The sequence below is a fragment of the Stegostoma tigrinum genome, chromosome 11 (assembly GCF_030684315.1).
Source record: "Stegostoma tigrinum isolate sSteTig4 chromosome 11, sSteTig4.hap1, whole genome shotgun sequence".
Taxonomy (NCBI): Eukaryota; Metazoa; Chordata; class Chondrichthyes; order Orectolobiformes; family Stegostomatidae; genus Stegostoma; species Stegostoma tigrinum.
This window is the reverse complement of record NC_081364.1, coordinates 38,416,054-38,436,198: the sequence shown is the minus strand read 5'-3', so window position 1 is coordinate 38,436,198 and position 20,145 is coordinate 38,416,054. Positions and strand designations below refer to the sequence as shown.

General features: G+C 44.0%; 1 protein-coding gene across 13 annotated transcripts in view; it reads right to left on the bottom strand.

Moving 5' to 3' along the window:
- Positions 1-20,145, bottom strand: part of LOC125460282 (contactin-4-like) — a 2,333,145-nt gene that overhangs the window by 588,725 nt on the left and 1,724,275 nt on the right. For all 13 annotated transcript variants that reach the window (XM_048547566.2, XM_048547564.2, XM_048547580.2 and 10 more), the window contains 2 exons: positions 19,811-19,947; positions 19,184-19,313 (listed from right to left, as the gene is read on the bottom strand). In XM_048547566.2, coding sequence (XP_048403523.2) covers positions 19,184-19,313; positions 19,811-19,947 — 267 coding nt within the window. The remainder of the gene's footprint in view (positions 1-19,183; positions 19,314-19,810; positions 19,948-20,145) is intronic.

Genomic DNA, 20,145 nt, shown 5'->3' with positions numbered 1-20,145 from the left:
ACAAAATGCATTGGATGCCACATGATTAGCATTCTACTTTCTAAGGAAAATTGTATGTTAAGATTTTTAAAGAAAGCAATCTTTGAAGAAGATCATAAATATTGTTTATGATCACATCAGCTACGTTGGCAAGTGATACCAAATCGTGCAATGGACAGCATCATGACTAGATCAATTCTATCTCTATGAAATCACAGAAGCCCGAGAAAGTGTAAACATTTTACTTATCTTGTTTCAGAAGATGACTTCATGGAATTTTAGTCCAAGACTCAAATTTTCTAATTATGGATGGAAAGCAAATTTCTGACTCTGTATCAGACAAGGCGATAAATTTTACAAAACTTCTACTTTGCAAAATTCATTGACAGGAGCATCCTGATACAAAACAGTGGAATATGGCCAGGAATGCCCACAGCCAGCAGGAGAAAGGATCATTGCTCAAACCATGCTCTCTTTTGCACCAGCAGACATGCTGCACTCTATAACTTAAACGTCCAGTGGCACAGCCAGCTACTTTGACAGTCCTTATAGGTAGGGTAGTTATGCAAGTGGAGGATGGGAGGTAAGGTGGCAGATGGGAGAGGGTTTATAATGCCAGGTTGGTGATGGGGCACAGTGGCAGGTGGGTGGAAGGCACAGGAGTTGGGTGCAATGGTCCTGGGGAATGGTGCTATATCCAGTGAGGTTGGGTCAGGCTAGGTCAGACAAGGATGTCCAGAGGGAGGGTATATTGTATTTTTGGTGTTATGGTGGGGAATAGTGTGGAGTCAGTAGTGACACTCCCAGTGGGAATGGGTTTTTTGTTTCTTGCAACTTTTGCTGTTTAGTTTAAATGAATCAGCACCGTTTGAATTGTCTTACTTTAAGGGGCTGTCTTGGAATTGTCAACTGGAAATTTCAATTTTCGGTGTAATTTCCTCTCTGTTGCTTACTCCAATTCGTTAAGTTCCTGGATGGGGAGGGATAAATTGGCTTCCCTTCTTTATTCACTGCAAACCACCCCATCCCCAAAAAAAACAAAATTTGTTCATAACAAGGTTTGTTTAAAATGGATCTCACTCTTGCTGATGCCTTTTCCCCGGGCCAAATAAATTCAGGTTTTAAAAGGAACAAATTTAACCAGGCTTTCTTGTGTTAACAAGACACTGAGCTCATCAGTTACTAAGCATGAAAAGAAATAATGTTGCAAAAGACCAACACACAGATTAGGAATAAGAAATGACTCCTGAGAAGATACAAGTTGAAAGATGTACAAATTAGTCTCTTTCAACAGTTTGTGAAGAGATGGTAGGGTAATGGAACATGGATAGTTTGCAGCAAGTTAAAATCCTTTTGAACTATTTTGTTTCGATGGTAGTTGGTTGGTAGCAGCAAGAGTCAGACTGCCCTTCTTACCATCTTTGCATCTGATGTTTGGTAGCTAGCTACTTTCTCGCACCCAGACTGAGGCAACCCTTTGATCTGCACTGCAGGTGTAACTCATGGATAGATCTTTGACTGTGACTAAAACAGCACACTCATGCTCCAAACCAAGCTAATAAGGTGTGGAGCTGGATGAACACAGAAGGCCAAGCAGCATCTCAGGAGCAGGATTTTCTGATGAAGGGTCTAGGCCTGAAACGTCAGATTTCCTGCTCCTAAGATGCTGCTTGGCCTGCTGTGTTCATCCAGCTCCACACCTTGTTATCTCGGATTCTCCAGCATCTGCAGTTCCTATTATCTCTAATACCAATAATACCTCCGCTCACGAGTATACCTTTTTCCCTACTAGCACAGACAGGACGAAGTTTTGTCAGTTTTGAACACATTTTCTATGTATTTCTGAAAGCATAAACATTAGAAATGTTTACATGTGATGGCTTTCAGTTGAAAGGGTGGTGATTTTCTCTTCTTGGGTTCTCTCTCTCCCTCTCTCCGTTTGAAGGTTCCCTGACTCTTCAAAGATGCAACATTCAATGGGTCCCAAATTGGACTTTGCTAGACAGCACCAAACATTTATAATCTTTCCTTTTATATAGTAACTGTCTTTCAAAAGAGAATATTTTTGAATTAAAAGTTAAAAAAAATGTCCATGGGACTGCAAGATTCTGATCTATTGTCATGATACCTCAGACTTGAATTCTGGGATTTCCAAATGGTTCCATTGCGCAGGTCGAAGATATGCTGCTCTAATGACTATGTAGTTTTCAGAATATCTGGGCTAATGTTTATCTGTATTCAAGACGAGACTGATATAAATGTTGAGACTCATCTGTTTCCACAAGATGTAGATCAAAAGTTAGAAAGTCTTCAACAGTTTTATGTCAGCGCAGGCTTCCCTAAGGATTTGCATATAATTGACTGCTCTCAAATTGGACTGTAAATTGGACAGGATGTGTGGAACACTTTGGTTTTTAAAAGAGAAATTAACATGAAGATGAGTCGATGAGGCAGATGAAATAATAATACACAAAGGTTTGCATGATCAAAATATGACTTATTTAACCTTGGGCCCTTTTGTGTTGAGAAAACAAGAGGATTTTCATAATGGCAACATTAGAATTGGGGTAGGCTGTACAGCTCCTGCGTGCTTGTACAGTGGTTGAATAGGATTTCAGCTGATGTATATCTTAACTCCATCTGTCTTCCTTGACTTCATAGACTTCTTTCCATACATCTCACAAAAAATCTACTGACATCAGGTTTAAACGTAATGAATTAAACAATTTTTCTATGACAGATTTTGACATTTTTCCTCACTCTACAGAAGTCCCTGCTTCATGTGATTCACTCAATGTTGTTACACCTTATCATCATGAATGAAGTAATGTCAATACAGGTAGTTCTCCCATTACATGATCGCTGTGGTCTTGCGTGACCTCACGTTACAGAAAGTCCCCGTAGCAAATTGCATTATAAGGAAATCGCCATAGAAAATTGCTATACCTGTACAGCAGAAAGTTCACATTATTTAAACAGCATTCACTATTCAATCGTTTTACAACCAATTTGCGTTCACGAAACACGCAGCAGTGAGTTGTCAGTTAAGAAGGATCATTGCTTGTTAACCACCTTCTCAGCTCCACATCTTGCCAATGCATTACTCCCAATATGCCAAACAAACTGGACATTGAGAATTCTCAACATGGAAGCCAGAGTGGATATGGGTCAATTTCAGCTCACGGCTGGCTGCAGAGAGCCTCAGCACCAAGCAGGATCTCAGGGCACGGACACTGACATCTGAGATTTTCCAACACCTCATGTTTTTTTTAAACTCACCCCTTTGATCCACTTGAAGAACACTCAGAAAACCACTGCAGACAGCACAAGCAACTAGCATTGGAAGGCTGCTGCAAGGACAGTTCATGCATGGAGACAGGCACCCAGCTCACTGACTACAGGCAGGCTGTGTCTCAGGGTTGCTTGCTTGCTTTCTTCACACTCACTTACATATCGTATTCCTGCAGGCTCACACCATCAATGTCTCACCTTGTCTTGCTAATTAGTGCAAAAACACAACTAAACAGTGTGCCTTGCTAGTCAGCAGTCTTCAGTCAACAGGGTCTACATTTTGCGATGTGGCAACATGTTCTGTCAATTTCTCCTGTGCCTTGCGCCAATAGCTTACCGGCAAACACAATGCACGTCCTGTCAGCAAGGAGCCTTGTCTCAACTCTGAAGGAAGTATTCCTCACCCAAGTTTGGAGAGGCGCCCGTCGCTCAAGGGAATCACAGCACTGGAAGTCAAGGACAGTGTCCATTGCCAGCTCCAGCAGTTGACCATAGTTAGTCACACATCCAGAATTTTCTAGGTCAAAAACGCCATGCCTCTACCATCTGGAGTGTGTCACAGTCAGTCTTATGACTCCACTCCAGTGGATACAGCTAACACAGTCATTGAGAGGTACTGGCGTCACTCAGCGGTCTGAGCACCTTTTGTCCAAGGTAGACCAGTCATTCAAGGGGGTGACTCCTGTGTGTTAGTCCAAGGAATCTAAAGAGAAGAAGAATTGGGGAGGGGGAAGGGGCACTGGCCTGTGGAAGAAAATCAGGAACTTACTCTTGAAAACTGGGGGTTGCATGCTGGAGGAAAGTTTGGGGAAAGACAATTGTAAAGAGGGTATGTGCATTTGTAAGGGGGAGATATCAAAAAGCAGTGACGGCAATGGGATAATACAGGAGTCGGGGAATAGCGGGGAGGAGTTGACGGAAGAATCTTTGTCGAAAAATGTCTAAAAATCAGTCCATAATCTCTGATTTGCTTTCCAGGTACCAGTGGAGCTGTTGAGTTTCTTAAGTCCTTTCTCTTTTATTTCACACATCTTACACTTGCAGATTTTTGTCTTTTTTTGGTTGAAGTCAATATCATTTGACATGAATTTTTCTTTCTGGACTACAAAAGAAATGTCAAGAACATAAAAATACATATTGTTCAAGAAATTTAATGTATCCTCCAAAGATGATGATAATGCAAAACCATGCAATGGTATTTCACACTCCATCAGATAATTTAAGGACAGTATATTTAATTATTGACAAGTAAAAGTCGGTCAAAATATTGACAGGAGTTTTAATTCATTACAGCTCATACTTACATTATCTCATTTCTTGAACATAATTTCTCTAAGCAATTTATAAGCACCAGCAAAAAAAGAGTTCTGAAAGAGACACTACGTATGTTATTACTGTCTTGTTTGGGTTTGAAATCCAGCCTAAAAAAAATTTCCTGGCAAAAAAATCATAAAAAAGATTCGAAGTGCAACAGTGTGCTTGGCCACATTCAGTCATAAATGCCATGTCTTTTAGCTGTCCACTGAAGTGATCCCAGTTCAACCCATGCTGCAGCCATCATTTCACACATCCCTCCATTCCAGCAAGAAACCAATTATCCAAAAATAACTGTGACCTTAAAAGCTTCTTAAAACCATCATGTTATATTTTGCACAAACAAGGAGCTGTTCATTCTCCTTTAAGGAATCTATGTCACATTAAGGAATGCTGTGTAAAATTTGCCTGAAATTGATCTTGTTCTTCGTTACATCGTTAACTTACTTTTGCAAACCATATGCAACCATCAAATCAGAATTTGATCAATGTGTTATCTTGTTCACCACATCATAATTCTCCCACCTCAAGAAGCACAGCAAGATTCAACGTGATTTTTGAGGATCCAAACAGTCAATCCTCACCATGAATTTGAACAAAACGCAAAGAAAGGTGCAAATGTGAGGCTGGATGAACACAGCAGGCCAAGCAGCATCTCAGGAGCACAAAAGCTGATGTTTCGGGCCTAGACCCTTCATCAGAGAGGGGGATGGGGAGAGGAAACTGGAATAAATAGGGAGAGAGGGGGAGGCGGACCGAAGATGGAGAGTAAAGAAGATAGGTGGAGAGAGTGTAGGTGGGGAGGTAGGGAGGGGATAGGTCAGTCCAGGGAAGACGGACAGGTCAAGGAGGTGGGATGAGGTTAGTAGGTAGCTGGGGGTGCGGCTTGGGGTGGGAGGAAGGGATGGGTGAGAGGAAGAACCGGTTAGGGAGGCAGAGACAGGTTGGACTGGTTTTGGGATGCAGTGGGTGGGGGAGAAGAGCTGGGCTGGTTGTGTGGTGCAGTGGGGGGAGGGGATGAACTGGGCTGGTTTAGGGATGCAGTAGGGGAAGGGGAGATTTTGAAACTGGTGAAGTCCACATTGATACCATATGGCTGCAGGGTTCCCAGGCGGAATATGAGTTGCTGTTCCTGCAACCTTCGGGTGGCATCATTGTGGCAGTGCAGGAGGCCCATGATGGACATGTCATCTAGAGAATGGGAGGGGGAGTGGAAATGGTTTGCGACTGGGAGGTGCAGTTGTTTGTTGCGAACTGAGCGGAGGTGTTCTGCAAAGCGGTCCCCAAGCCTCCGCTTGGTTTCTACATTCCTCTACGTTGGGGAAACCAAGCGGAGGCTTGGGGACCGCTTTGCAGAACACCTCCGCTCAGTTCGCAACAAACAACTGCACCTCCCAGTCGCAAACCATTTCCACTCCCCCTCCCATTCTCTAGATGACATGTCCATCATGGGCCTCCTGCACTGCCACAATGATGCCACCCGAAGGTTGCAGGAACAGCAACTCATATTCCGCCTGGGAACCCTGCAGCCATATGGTATCAATGTGGACTTCACCAGTTTCAAAATCTCCCCTTCCCCTACTGCATCCCTAAACCAGCCCAGTTCATCCCCTCCCCCCACTGCACCACACAACCAGCCCAGCTCTTCTCCCCCACCCACTGCATCCCAAAACCAGTCCAACCTGTCTCTGCCTCCCTAACCGGTTCTTCCTCTCACCCATCCCTTCCTCCCACCCCAAGCCGCACCCCCAGCTACCTACTAACCTCATCCCACCTCCTTGACCTGTCCGTCTTCCCTGGACTGACCTATCCCCTCCCTACCTCCCCACCTACACTCTCTCCACCTATCTTCTTTACTCTCCATCTTCGGTCCGCCTCCCCCTCTCTCCCTATTTATTCCAGTTTCCTCTCCCCATCCGCCTCTCTGATGAAGGGTCTCGGCCCGAAACGTCAGCTTTTGTGCTCCTGAGATGCTGCTTGGCCTGCTGTGTTCATCCAGCCTCACATTTTATTATCTTGGAATTCTCCAGCATCTGCAGTTCCCATTATCTCTGAAAGGTGCAAATATTGTGTTGTATTGCTGTGAAGTTGTGTAGAGCATTCATGAACTGAAAGGCAGGAAGTTAGAATTCGTTGGCAAAAAAAAATATTCGTGGGGAAAAGGAGAGTGTCATCCCTTTTAAGAGATGATGATTTTTTTCTGTGATTAGAGTTAAAATGGACCTCTGACTAGCAGCTTGTCTGACTAGCACAGACAGAGGGTCTGAATGGAAACATTTTGTATTGAATAGCCAAGTAGCATTTTTACCAAGACGACAAGTCTTTTCAACTTCAGCCAATCAATTTAAACCAAGCCCTTATATACTAAAACTTACTAAATTTTAATCAGATGGTGTTGACACGTCGAACCAATCCAACCAAAAATATTATTATAAAGTGTATAACTATGATACAACTAAATATTATATAATATTTAAATACAGATATAGTATAACGATATAATATGACTAAAGTATAACATGGGAATAAAGTTGAGGGCAGATGGAAAATCAGGGAGAGCCAACTGCCAACCGCCAAGAGACAACACCTTTTAGCTTCCAGAGAAAGCACCATGGCATTTCCAGCTGAAAGTCCTCACAGAAGCAATTTCAGAGAAAAAACAGTTCTAACAGCAGAATCAGCAGAAGAAATTTGTGACATGAGATTAATAGGAGAAAGGCTGAAGAATGCAAAGTGTTCCAGAAGGCAGTCTGCGCAAACCTGGAGAGACTAAGTTTTAACTTGTCGTCATCTTATTAATTGGGTTTATTTAAGTGAGACTTGTGTTTATTTGAAGAGACTTCCAGGAGAATATAAACCAGGGAATAGTTGGTACTTTGTCAGTTTGTTAAAAATTCTGTCAATTTGTTCATTGTTAGGGTTAAATAATTAAATCCTTTCCTGTTATTTATAAAGTTGATCAGGGATTTTCTTTTTTTGTCTACTCTTTTAACCGATTACAGGAGGAAAGGCAAGCTTCTCTGGGTAATTATTAGTAGGTAATTATTATCTACTCCCATCACAACAGATTGGGGTTGATGCTTTGGTTTAACTATTGGAGGGGTTCAACCATTCTCCCTTCGAAACAAATTGTGGGCTCAAGTCCTGGATCTAGACGGATCTGAATGGATTTGGACAGATTTAAACAGACATGGGGACAAGTGTCCTCGATCTTTAAATAAACCTTAAGTGAGAATAATCTGTTTAATTTCAGTTATGTGTTGTTGGTTCATTAAAAAATGAAGGAAATGGGTCTTAACCTTGCTAAAGAGATTCTGGGGTTTGAAGACCCTTCCCAAAATTGCCAAGGAAGGTTAGAAAAACATAAGCAGGATATACTGAGATAACAAGGCACAGAGCTGACAATTAACTAGTGACAATAAAGCTGAAATTTTAACGTAGTTGGTCAAGCACCTAGGGATACCAAAAAACCAGGCAAGTGCAGTGGAGTTAGAGTAAACTAAATTCAAAATTACAAAGTTGGAGTTAGAAGAGAAAAAAAGTGAAAGAAGAGCTATGTTAGAAGATAAAAAAATGGAAGGAAGGTTCTTGGCTGAGCATAAAGAGTGAGAGAGAGAGGAGAGGGAATAAGAAAGAGAAAGGGAAAGAGAAAAAGGGAAAGAGAAAAAGAGAGAGAGAAGAAATGGAAAGAATGTTTATGCTGGAAAAGATGAAGTTGGAGCTTGAAGCAAAAAGACTTCAAATGACAGAAGTAAATGGACAGGATAGAAGAGAGGATGAGCAGCCAACATCCTGGTAAGGATATATACAAATATATCCAAAAAATACCAAAATTCAGTGCAAAAGATGCAGAAACCTTTTTCATTTCCTTTGGGAAATTGGATAAACAGATGAACTGGCTAGAGGACAAGTGGGTAATGTTAATTCAAACCAAGTTGGTAAACTAGGCTGGTGAGGTAGTCAGAACTGCCGATGCTGGAGAATCTGAGATAACAAGGTGTGGAGTTGGATGAACACAGGAGGCCAAGCAGCATCAGAGGAGCAGGAAAGCTGACTTTTTGGGCCTAGACCCTTCTTCAGAAATGGGGGAGGGGAAGGAGTTTCTGAAATAAGTAGGGAAAGCGGGGGAGGAGGATAGAAGATGGATAGAGGAGAAGATAGGTGGAGAGGAGACAAATAGGCCAAAGAGGTGGGGATAGAGCCGTAAAGATAAGTGTAGGTGGGGAGGTACAGAGCAGATAGGTCAGTCCAAGGAGGACTGACATGTCAAGGGGACGGGTTGAGGTTAGTAGGTAGCAGATGGGGATGGGACTTGAGGTGGGAGAGGGGATAGGTGAGGGGAAGGACAGGTTCGAAGGCAGGAACGAGCTGAGGTGGTTTTAGAACATAGAACATAGAACCTTACAGTGCAGTACAGGCTCTTCGGCCTTCAATGTTGCGCTCATCTGTGAAACCAATCTGAAGCCCATCGAACCTACTCTATTCCATTATCATCCATATGTTTATCCAATGACCAGTGAAATGTCCTCAAACTTGGCGAGTCGACTACTGTTGCAGGCAGAGCATTCCACGCCCTTACTACACTCTGAGTAAAGAACCTACCTCTGACATCTGTCCGATATCTATCACCCCTCAATTTAAAACTATGTCCCCTCGTGCTAGCCATCTCCATCTGAGGAAAAAGGCTCTCACTGTCCACCCTATCTAACCCTCTGATCATCTTGTATGTCTCTATTAAGTCACCTCTTAACCTTCTTCTCTCTAACGGAAACAGCCTTCAAGTCCCTCAGCCTTTCCTCATAAGACCTTCCCTCCATACCAGGCAACATCCTGGTAAATGTCCTCTGCACCCTTTCCAATGCTTTCACATCCTTCCTATAATGCAGCGACCAGAACTGGATGCAATACTGCAAGTGTGGCCACACCGGAGTTTTGTACAGCTGCAACATGACCTCATGGCTCCGAAACTCAATCCCTCTACCAATAAAACCTAACACACCATATGCCTTCTTAACAATCCTATCAACCTGGGTGGCAACTTTCAGGGATCTACGCACATGGACACCGAGATCTCTCCGCTCGTTCACACTATCAAGAATCTTACCATTAGCCCAGTACACTCTATTCCTGTTACTCCTTCCAAAGTGAATCACCTCACACTTTATCGCAGTCAACTCCATTTCCCACCTCTCAGCCTAGCTCTGCAGCTTATCTATGTCCCTCTGTAACCTGCTGCAACATCCTTCCACACGATCCACAACTCCACCGACTTTAGTGTCATCAGCAAATTTACTAACCAAACGTTCTAAGCTCTCATCCAGGTCATGTATAAAATTTGAGATGCAGTAGTGTGGGGAGAGATTTTGAAGCTTGTGAAATCCACATTGATGCCATTGGGCTGCAGGGTTCCCGAGCGGAATATCAGTTGTTGTTCCTGCAAGCTCCGGGTGGCATCGTTGTGGCACTGCAGGAGGCCCAGGGTGGACATGTTGTCTAAGGAATGGGAGGGGGAGTTGAAATGGTTTTCAACTGGGAGGTGCAGTTGTTTATTGCGAACCAAGCATAGGTGTTCCACAAGGTGGTCCCCAAGCCTCTGCTTGGTTTCCCCGATGTCGAGGAGGCCACAATGGGAACAACAGATACAGTATACCACATTAGCAGATGTTCAGGTCAACCCGTTGTCTCCATCTGCTCTTGCCCCACCGAACTCATCTCCACTATCTTCTATCCACGTCCCCCTCTTTCCCTATTTATTTCAGAATCCCCTTCCCCTCCCCCATTTCTGAAGAAGAGTCGAGATCCGAAATGTCAGCTTTCCTGCTCTTCTGATGTTGCTTGGCCTGCTGTGTTCTGAGACATCTGAGATGTACGAGAGTGGATTGCCTCATTATGGGAGCAGATGTGGCAGAGGTGAAGGAATTAGGAATAGGTGACCCTTCACCCTCATCCCAGGCTACAAGAAGATGTTCCACATCAAGCAGATGTTCACCTGCATATCTGCTAATGTGGTATACTGCATCCGTGGTTCCCATTGTGGCCTCATCTACATTGGGGAAACCTAGTGGAGGCTTGGGGGCCACTTTGCAGAACACCTATGCTCAGTTTGCACTAAAAAAACTGCACCTCCCAGTCGCGAACCATTTCAACTCCCCCCTCACTCCTCAAATGTGTCCATCATGGGCCTCCTGCGCTGCCACAATGATGCTACCTGAACATTGCAGGAACAGCAACTCATATTCCACTTGGGAACCCTACAGCCCAATGGTATCAATGTGGGTTTCACAAGCTTCAAAATCTCCCCTTCCCCTATCGCATCTCAAAATTAGCCCGGCTCGTCCCCGCCTCCTAACCTGTCCTTCCTCCCACCTACCCCCTCATCCCACCTCAAGCCCCACCCCCATCGCCGACCAACTAGCCTCATCCCACCACCCTTGACCTATCGGCCCTCCCTGGATGGACCTATCTCCTCCCTACCTCCCCACCTACACTCACCTCTACTGGCTCCATCCCTGCCACTTTGGCCAATCTTTTCCTCTATCCATCATCTATCCGCCTTCTCCTCTCTCCCTCTTTATTTCAGAAACCCCTTCCCTTCCCCCATTTCTGAAGAAGGGTCTAGGCTTGAATGTCAGCCTTCCTGCTCCTCTGATGCTGCTTGGCCTGCTGTGTTTATCCAGCTCTACACCTTGGTATCTCTGTTTGGTAAGCTGGTGAGCTGTTTGCAGCACTGTCAGAGGAGGTGTCAAGAGATTATGTCGAGGTTAAACAGACTATTTTGAGTACAAGATAATAAAATGTGAGGCTGGATGAACACAGCAGGCCAAGCAGCATCTCAGGAGCACAAAAGCTGACGTTTCGGGCGTAGACCCTTCATCAGAGATGAACCATTATCATCAAGCCAGAGGGTCAATGGGGAGTGCAGTAGAATTAGTATCAGGCATAGATGAAGATAATATGTCACCCTGGTGAAGCCACCAAACAGGGCTACCTGCATGCTAACCAACATAAGAAGCAAATGATGGATAGCACAAAGTGATAGCACAAAGTGATCCCACAACCAATCGATCTGATTGAAGCTCTGCAGCCCTGCCACATCCAGTCATCGGTAATGGTGGATAATTAAACAACTCACTCGTGGAAGCAGCTCTCCAAAAATTCCCCATTCTCGATGATGGAAGAGCCCAACACATCACTGCAAAAGTTAAGGCTGAAGCATTTGCAGCAATCTTCAGCCAGAAGTGTTCATGGATGCCCTGTCCTGGCATTCTCCAGGGGTCCTCAGCATCACAGATGCCAGGTCAAAGCAGCCTGCTTGACTGGCATACATCCACTTCTTCCACCACTGATGCTGAGTAGCAGTGTTGTGTGCTATTTATAAGATGCACTGCAGAAATACTCTAAGGCACTTTACACAGCACTTCCAAAACCCAACCACTTCAAATAAGGGCAGCAGACATGCGGGAACACCACCACCTGCAAGTTCCCCTCCCAGAAACACACCATTTGGACTTAAAAATATATTGCCAATCCTTCACTGTTGCTAAGCCAAACACTTGGAAATCTCCCTGTTCGAGCATTATTGGCCGACTTGCAGCACGTGGACCGCCTTCTCAATGGCGACCCAGCCAGCGATGCCCAAGCCCCGCATGTGATTAAAACAAAAGCATCGGTAATTATCACAGCGTGTAATTAATCCATACACATCCTGATGTTTTTGCTGCCTACTGATTTATATGATAGCTTCATGCAACGGGTCCCACACGAACTGCCGAGTGGAAGCACATCTCAGTGGGAAAACAGTGCCGGCGGCGGTGAGGGTTGTGTGACAGGAGGACTACTTAAAGCAAAAGTGCATGCCTTTAAATTGGTCACCTCCTCTGAAACAGGAGTCACATTTTGCTGAAGCAAGTTATAGAATTGGTTGCAGAAGAGTGTGTGATCATGAAGCATTCTGAATTATGGCACAAAATAGCACTTGCTCCAGGTATTTCTGATGCTATGCTGGGTCCTCTGTCAGAAGAAGTGGATAGGAAGGGAACTATCCTGCAAACACTTCGGACCAGGAACTAGACAAAGTAGGTGAAGACTATGTAAGTAAGTATCATTGTGTTCACCGAAAAGCCATTTAAGCGCCTGAACTCACTGTCTCCCTGATGGCCCACCTTCCCATGTGGAGCAGGGGTGGATGGGGATGTGGAAAAGATCTAGGAGGAGGAGGATGAGATAGCAAGAACCGCAGACGCTGGAGTCAGGGACAACAAAGTGTGAAACTGGTGGAACACAGCAGGCCAGGCAGCGTCAGAGGAGCAGGAACGTTAACGTTTCAGGTCAGGACCCTTCCTAAGTTTCCTGACTGGGAAATCATGACAGTCTGTCTGATAGGTTAGGAGAGGTCTCCAATTGCACAATCTAGGGGTAAATTGAGAAGAATGGATGAGTGGGCAACAGGGTAGCCACTAAAAGTCATCCCCCAAGCCCTTGCTGCTGATCCTGCTCTCCCTGTGACCCACATTCAATGAGAGAAAGAGAAAAATATTGCCATTGGCAAAAATATTACCTTCAGGTGTTGGTCTCAATCGACAATCTTTTGGGTACAGTAAACCAATGGTTTCTGATTGGCTGGCGGCTTACGGCAAACTGGGATTCCAGTGTCAAGGCCTTCAAAGGGCCAAGAAGCTTGCTCCTGGTCACTAGCCAACCTAATGAGCTGGTTGGCATTCAATTGTACAAGTGGTGAGTTCAACTTAGAGAGGGGCGGCACATTTATCAATGCTGAACGTACTAGTCACCACACATTTAAAGAAGGGAACATTGTACGTTTCATGCTGTTGTCATTTTTATGTATCTATGATGTGTTGAAAATTTTATTGTAGAATGTGTAGGGATCAAGAGTCAGTTTGTATTTGGGCCATGTTGAGCAACTGTATGTTACATTCATGTTTGTCTGTTAAATGCCTGAATCCTCATGCTGGATAATACAAGATGAGTTTATCAAAGACCCACCTATGCACATGGAAATCTTGCGTTTTGATGAACCAGCAAGCACCAACTGGTTTGGGCACATTGGTATCACATTAAAGGCCTCATTCTCATATGCTATGGCTATCTACCAGTTTGTCATGTAGCTCAAGTTATCAGCACATGAAAAAGTCTCAGCAGCCACCAGTTTTGGAGAAATCATAACAGGATGAAATAATTAAAAGTGATGATATGCTGATGTCAAACAGTCCACATATTGCTTCCTCATAATCCAACTGTTCCTTACAAATGCAAATGCAAACAATGTAAAGATCAAACTTTTGGTCTGTCTCTCACTCTGCACATCACATCCTGGCACTGTAACTTTCACCTTGCTGATACCAGTAAACTGATCAGGCACTTATAAAATTAGGTCAAGAACAATACAACAGTGATGATGAAGGAATACCATCAACCACTATCAGTCTCACAGTTACCACTCACTGCTGACACACTGCCCGCATTTGAGAGGTGTATTAGATGGATGTTCTATGTGAACTAAGACAGTGTGGAAGTAAGTTTCAGCCACAGCCAGAGGTCACGATTAGCACTCTTAATATCTCACCAGAGGATGAGATTGACTGCTTGACAATAGAACTTGTGCACAGATGATGACTTAAATTGGGTAAAAAGGGAGATGGATTGAGTAAGTGGCACATTGACAGTTGGCACATAGCCTCTTGTTTAAACAACATGGAAGAATCAAGAATGGAATTGGTACAGATTTTTATGGAAATTTTAGAGACCATTCTGTCTACCATGAAAGTGATGGCCATCTCCAGGAGAACATTGTGTGATCATCTTGGAGCCTACATCAAGTGACCAATGTTTCAGCTTCTTTTGTAGGACTATCTGAAGCCACCCAAAATCTGAATGTGCAATGGACACTGCAAGTCAGGCATGTTTTATTTGGGAAGACGTAAGCTCAGGGCTACTGGTATAACTGCAGAACATACAATTGTTTGGAGGGCCTTACAGTAATCTGTACTCTGACCAACACACTGACAGGATTATTGAGGTGTGACCTTGAAATGTCGCAGTCACACCGTACAGCCTTTTGGACCTCTCTCCTCAAGATGACAGTCTGCATGTTCCTACAGCTACTACACTGCAAACACCTCAGCTGCTGCTGCTTGTGCAGTGGTGACAAGGTCAAAACCAGGATTCCAACGCCATAGTTGTCCAAATTTGATTTGCAAGTCTCTTGCATTGAAAGGAACCAGCCTTTTAACAGCCTTTGGGGTTGCACTGTGCAGGAACATGGTTATTGGCTAAAGCACCCCAAAACCAACAAAGAAAATGCAAAAAAAAACAGCAGTTGACATTTTTACACAATAAAGTGGGGTTTGATGTGGAAAGTGGAGTTATTCTCGGCACGAGGCCAAGTGGGTTTTCTCACTTTACCAAACTTGTTGCTTTGATTATAATTTCAGACTCCAAGGAACAAATCACATCCACTTCCACCACCAGCCCCACTCCTCCCACCCATTCCCCCAATCTTACCACGTACTGTTCCAACAGCAACCTACTGCTCAGTGCGGGTTCTCCCAAGATCAGCAACACATGCCACCTTCCAAAGCTGCTGGGGTCCTGTAGGAGCCTGTGCTGCTCAGCTATGAGGAGAGACAGCAGACGGGGAGAATGGATCCACACTTTTGTGAGGGGGTCCTGGAGATCCTTGTGGACAGATTGATAGAGAGATAAGGAATCTCTTCCTGGGGGACTGGCAGTGTGGTTGGAGATCACCATCTAGGTCAGTGCCATCTTCAGGATGAGGTGGAATGGACAGCAGTGCAGGACAAGGTGAATGATCCTCTCCACTTTGCCAGGCTCTACCCTCAGCTACCTAAAACTTAGCTGTGTCACCACACCCATCAATACTTATGTTCTGACACCTACTCGCTTGCATGCAATACATTCCCTATCTTACCCTCTGCCACACCACAAAGCCTTGCATGTTCTCCATGCTACATCTTCACTCCATCAGAACACTTCATCCTCTTGTTCTCACACACACCAGTCTTAACAACTGTGCCATCCACTTTGCCGTACTCATTCATCCCTGTTATGCTATTACAGGAGCAGACATCCCCTAACAAATCAAAGTGACACAGGACAAGCGGTGGGGTCCTGGATATCCATGTTCTCTCTGAGGAAAGGGTACTTTCCCTTGCAAGACAGGTACTGCTCTTGGGCGAATGCAGAGACAGCATATCCTGATATCCCAATAAGTAACTGTCATCTTTCCATTGCAACAATGATATTAACCAGCTGTTGAACACCCTACTAACATGTGCTGCAATACCTCCTGCCTCTACTGTCTTACAAGTGCACGCACAGTCCCAAGGATGAGCACATCCCCTATGAAGGAACAGCATAGCAATTCACATGCACAGTACTGGTTCACTCCGAACACCTTATCCCCTTTCTCCCCTTTATCATTCCTGATTTTGGCTGGGTGGGTGCGCAGGACTGTACATCTGAGGGAACTCCTCAGCAGTGATGGTGACAGGGAGGTACAACTAAGCTGATCAATGCTGCAGGATGGCTGGGGGCAGGGGACCCTGCATGAGTGAGTTGCCAAAACAGCATGTTTTGGGAGACGGTGACCAGTTGTAGACAAATGGCCCTCCTTCCGAAGCGAGCTCACGTCCCAAGCCCATTGCAAGTCTCTTTGCAGCCATTCTGCTCAACATTGCACCCTATCCAATGTGCTTCATGATTGGAATGCCTGTGCTTCATCCTGTCAGTTGTTGATAGTCACAGTGGTAACACGCCACTGGGACTTCTAGTGTCACCATGTCCTTTTTAGGTGCCCATTCTGTGAGAGTTCCCACCTTCCCATGACATTAACCAAGTCATATAAACATGATCTAATTGCCTACCTCACCTTCCCCAGCCCCTTTCTCCCTACTTTCTGTGAAAAGGGGCAAGTGGGAATCTATGGCCCAGTCCCTTGAGTAACCTGACCAATCAGCACAAACCCTCACTTGTCCAATCCATTGGCGTGTGGTCACACATGCCCCTATTTGCAACAGGCCCCCTTCCTCAGAGTAGTTCCAATGGAGACAAAGGTTGATCATGACTTGTTCCCTGGAGCACAGAAGCATGGACACTGTGCAATGCTACCTTGACCAGATGCCTAATTGTGGGCAAAGTCTGCAAATGGTATGGGAGGTTGCCCTTGGCTAATCATGCTGCCTGGCCTGACTGCTATTGCCCTTATAGATTTTGCTGCTACTACTTCACTAAGACTTTCAGACATGCTGCAGAGTTTTCTGTGGACATGCTGTGTTTGGCACTGACATTTGATACAGGTGCTAGACGGATGAGCCACACTAACATAAGGCAAAATGCACATGCCTTTGACTGAGGACTGCCGCACAGCATAGCTACATGCCTGGCTGTAGGGACTGTGCCAATTTCAAAAGAAAGACACGGCAGGACAAGGCAAGGCATACATGCTGTGAGTAGGCTAGTTGGCGCCAGGTGAATAATTACTGAGAGAGTAAGGAAGCAGCAGGAAGGAAAAGGCAGAGGTCTTCTGGAGCAGATGGCAAATTGAATCCTCAAGTACCCCCGTTGGATCCATGTTGAGTTTCCTGATGGCTAGTCTGTACGGTGATCTTGCCCAGTCACAAGTTATTTAACAAGCGATACTGAGTGTCAATTGGGAACACGCAGCTTTCTCGTAAAAGTATTGTCATGTAAGTAAAGTGAAAAAGTTGCGACGTGATGACCTTGACACCAAAATGTGTCTTGCTAAACATACTGCTTTTTCTGCCACTCATCTAACTATAGCCTACACCATTGAAAACCTGATAAGATATTACCAGCTGGTGAATGAGGGATTAGGATTGCATTCACTGGCGCCACATTTGAATGAGCTGAGTTTGACCACAAAGTGGCAGTGTTGGTTGCCTCTCTTTCGCCTCCTTATTTGGTCACTATGTAGCTGGCAGCCTGCACTGTCCCTTATGATGATAATGCAACATCCACCATTATTTAAGGATGTCAGATGTCTGCCCTATTACATTCCTTCTGTCAGTTTGTTATGTGTTTGCTGCTGCATGAGCATGAACTGTGCATTAGAATCATGATGCCCATTGGGAGTGAATTGACTTTGCTGTCTAGCAGTCACCCTTTGTTTTGTCTCAGTAGCTCAAATGCAAAGGGTACAGTTAGCTGCAAAAAATGGAGACATCACTGAAGTGCTGTCAGGAGACCAAGCACCGAGCTTCAGTCTATGGTCATATGGCTGCTGTGTTGAGGGATTGGAATCCCTTTTGGCTACAATACATCTCAGAATTGGCAACCACAGAGTGAAAGGCATGTTGTCAAATGAAGACCATACCATGGGAAAGTCTGCAATCCTCACACCACCTCCTTCACTTTGGCAAAAAAGGGTGTCAGGTATTCAGTTCACTTGGAATACAGTGTCTCAGTGACCTTCCAAAGTAATGGGAAGAATAAGCTTTTGCAGGTATCCTCACCATCACTAACAGTACCATCCTTACCCTTCTGCGGTTATAGCTGTGACACATTTCTGTGAGAACCTGCTTTGTTAAAAAAGAGACATCTGATATTTCTTCTGAGATTCGTGGAGAAGAATTGCTGCTGTATGCACAAAGGTGGTGGACAAGGCTTCCTATTGAAAGCTTCTTCTAGCAGCTTATTCTGAGCTGATACTGTTGATTGGCAGGCTGTATCGCAGTTCCGGGGAAATGCATACCACTGTGTACCTATTAGCAAGAAGTGATTTCTGCAGAACATTTGAAATCACAAGAAACTCCGTTAACTCATGCCACACCACTGTGAATTTAAGCGCCACAGTGAAAACTACCAAACAATTGTACATTCACACCGACAGCTCGTAGAAAGAAAATCAGCAATAAGACTTTAAATAGTGAATGAGCCCTTAATTTAGTGTTTGTTGACTTTCCTTCCTGCTGCTCCATGTTAAAAGAAAGGTCCAACTGAAGTATTAAATTCTAAATTGGTTGTGCTGGCATCAAATCAGCATCATGTATTGGCTGACATCACTAATGACCTACTGTATAAGATTCCTGTGGACATCTGCCATAGCCAGCACCAGAAGTGAGAGTATGTTCTGCACCTGCCATTAAGAGGGCAAAACTATTTGCACAGCAATGAACAAGAGAACAGCAAGGTGCAAAATTTTGCTGTGTTTGCTTACCATTCATCTAGTGCCATCAGACATTTTTGTCATGACATTGTGATTTATCCTATCCCAATTGTGAAATACGGAGCCCGGCAGTTAGTAAGCACATTTAGAACTGTCTGTGAAGCAGAGGAAGCTATAAAAAAGAAGGAAAATAAAAAAAAACCAGTGCTATTGAGGTGGATTAGAATTGCAAGTGGGAATCTATGGCCCAGCCCCTTGAGTAACCTGACCGATCAGCACAAACTTCGGTAACTTTGGTAACTTCGAAAATGTAACATGCAACTATTATGACTCATTTGAAGCAGGTGTGAAGTACAACAGACAATGGCATCAGCAATACTGAGGTAAATCTGTGACAGCAAAAGTGTACCAATCAATGAATTAAATTATTCTTACCCATAACCCGAAGCTCAGCACTGACATAAATTACTCCATGTTTGTTTTCAGCCACACACTGATACATGCCAGAATCTGACAAGTTAACAGCGCGAATAAAAAGTGTTCCCTTTTCAACTTGAATTCTTTCCTGTAAATGACAAAACAATGAAGCCTTTTATTTCAATTATGATTTTACTCACTATCTTACCGAAAAATATAATTTCTTGTGAACAATTTTCATTTTGCTTGATTATTTTCCACGTAAAGTGTTCCCAGTCATTTAAATCATCATTTTCTTTATGATTGCTTGGATATATCATGAACTATAGTGATGACCTTTAGTAATTCCACTGATTAAAAAGCAGTAATACTTCATTCTGACATTTCAGTAATTGTAATGCTACATTTGATGAGTTCAGCTTAATATCAGAAAAGAACATGCATGTTAATAACTCTACAATTCCCCACTTCATTTCTTGCTGCAATAGATGTAATTTAAACACAGACACTGTCTGCTCAAGGCTTGTATCTGTGAGGAACATCAAAATGGACCAGAAGAACAGATTAACATTTATCAGCTTCTCTACGTTAATTCTAAATTAATTTACAGCAGTGATAAAGAGATGACATCGTGCAATATCCTACCTCTGTTATAAGGGGTTTACCATTCTTCAGCCATCTATGAGAAGGTTTTGGCTCTCCACTTGCCTTACAATTCCATTGCAGACTTTCTCCAATAGGCACGTAAGCATCAGTTAAGTTTCGAATCCAGTTAGGCCGTGCTGTGTGTAAGGGAGAGGAATACCTTTAAAATGTGAACCCCTCCAAGCAGAAAACACAGAGCAATATGCAGTTTATAAATTGGAATTTTTCACAAATAAACTTTGATTGCATTTGCATTTTTCCCTGCCTTAGGCAACACCCTGTCAGAGTTTCAGAAAAAGGTTTTACATGAAACCACAGCCATGGCAGTCATTTAT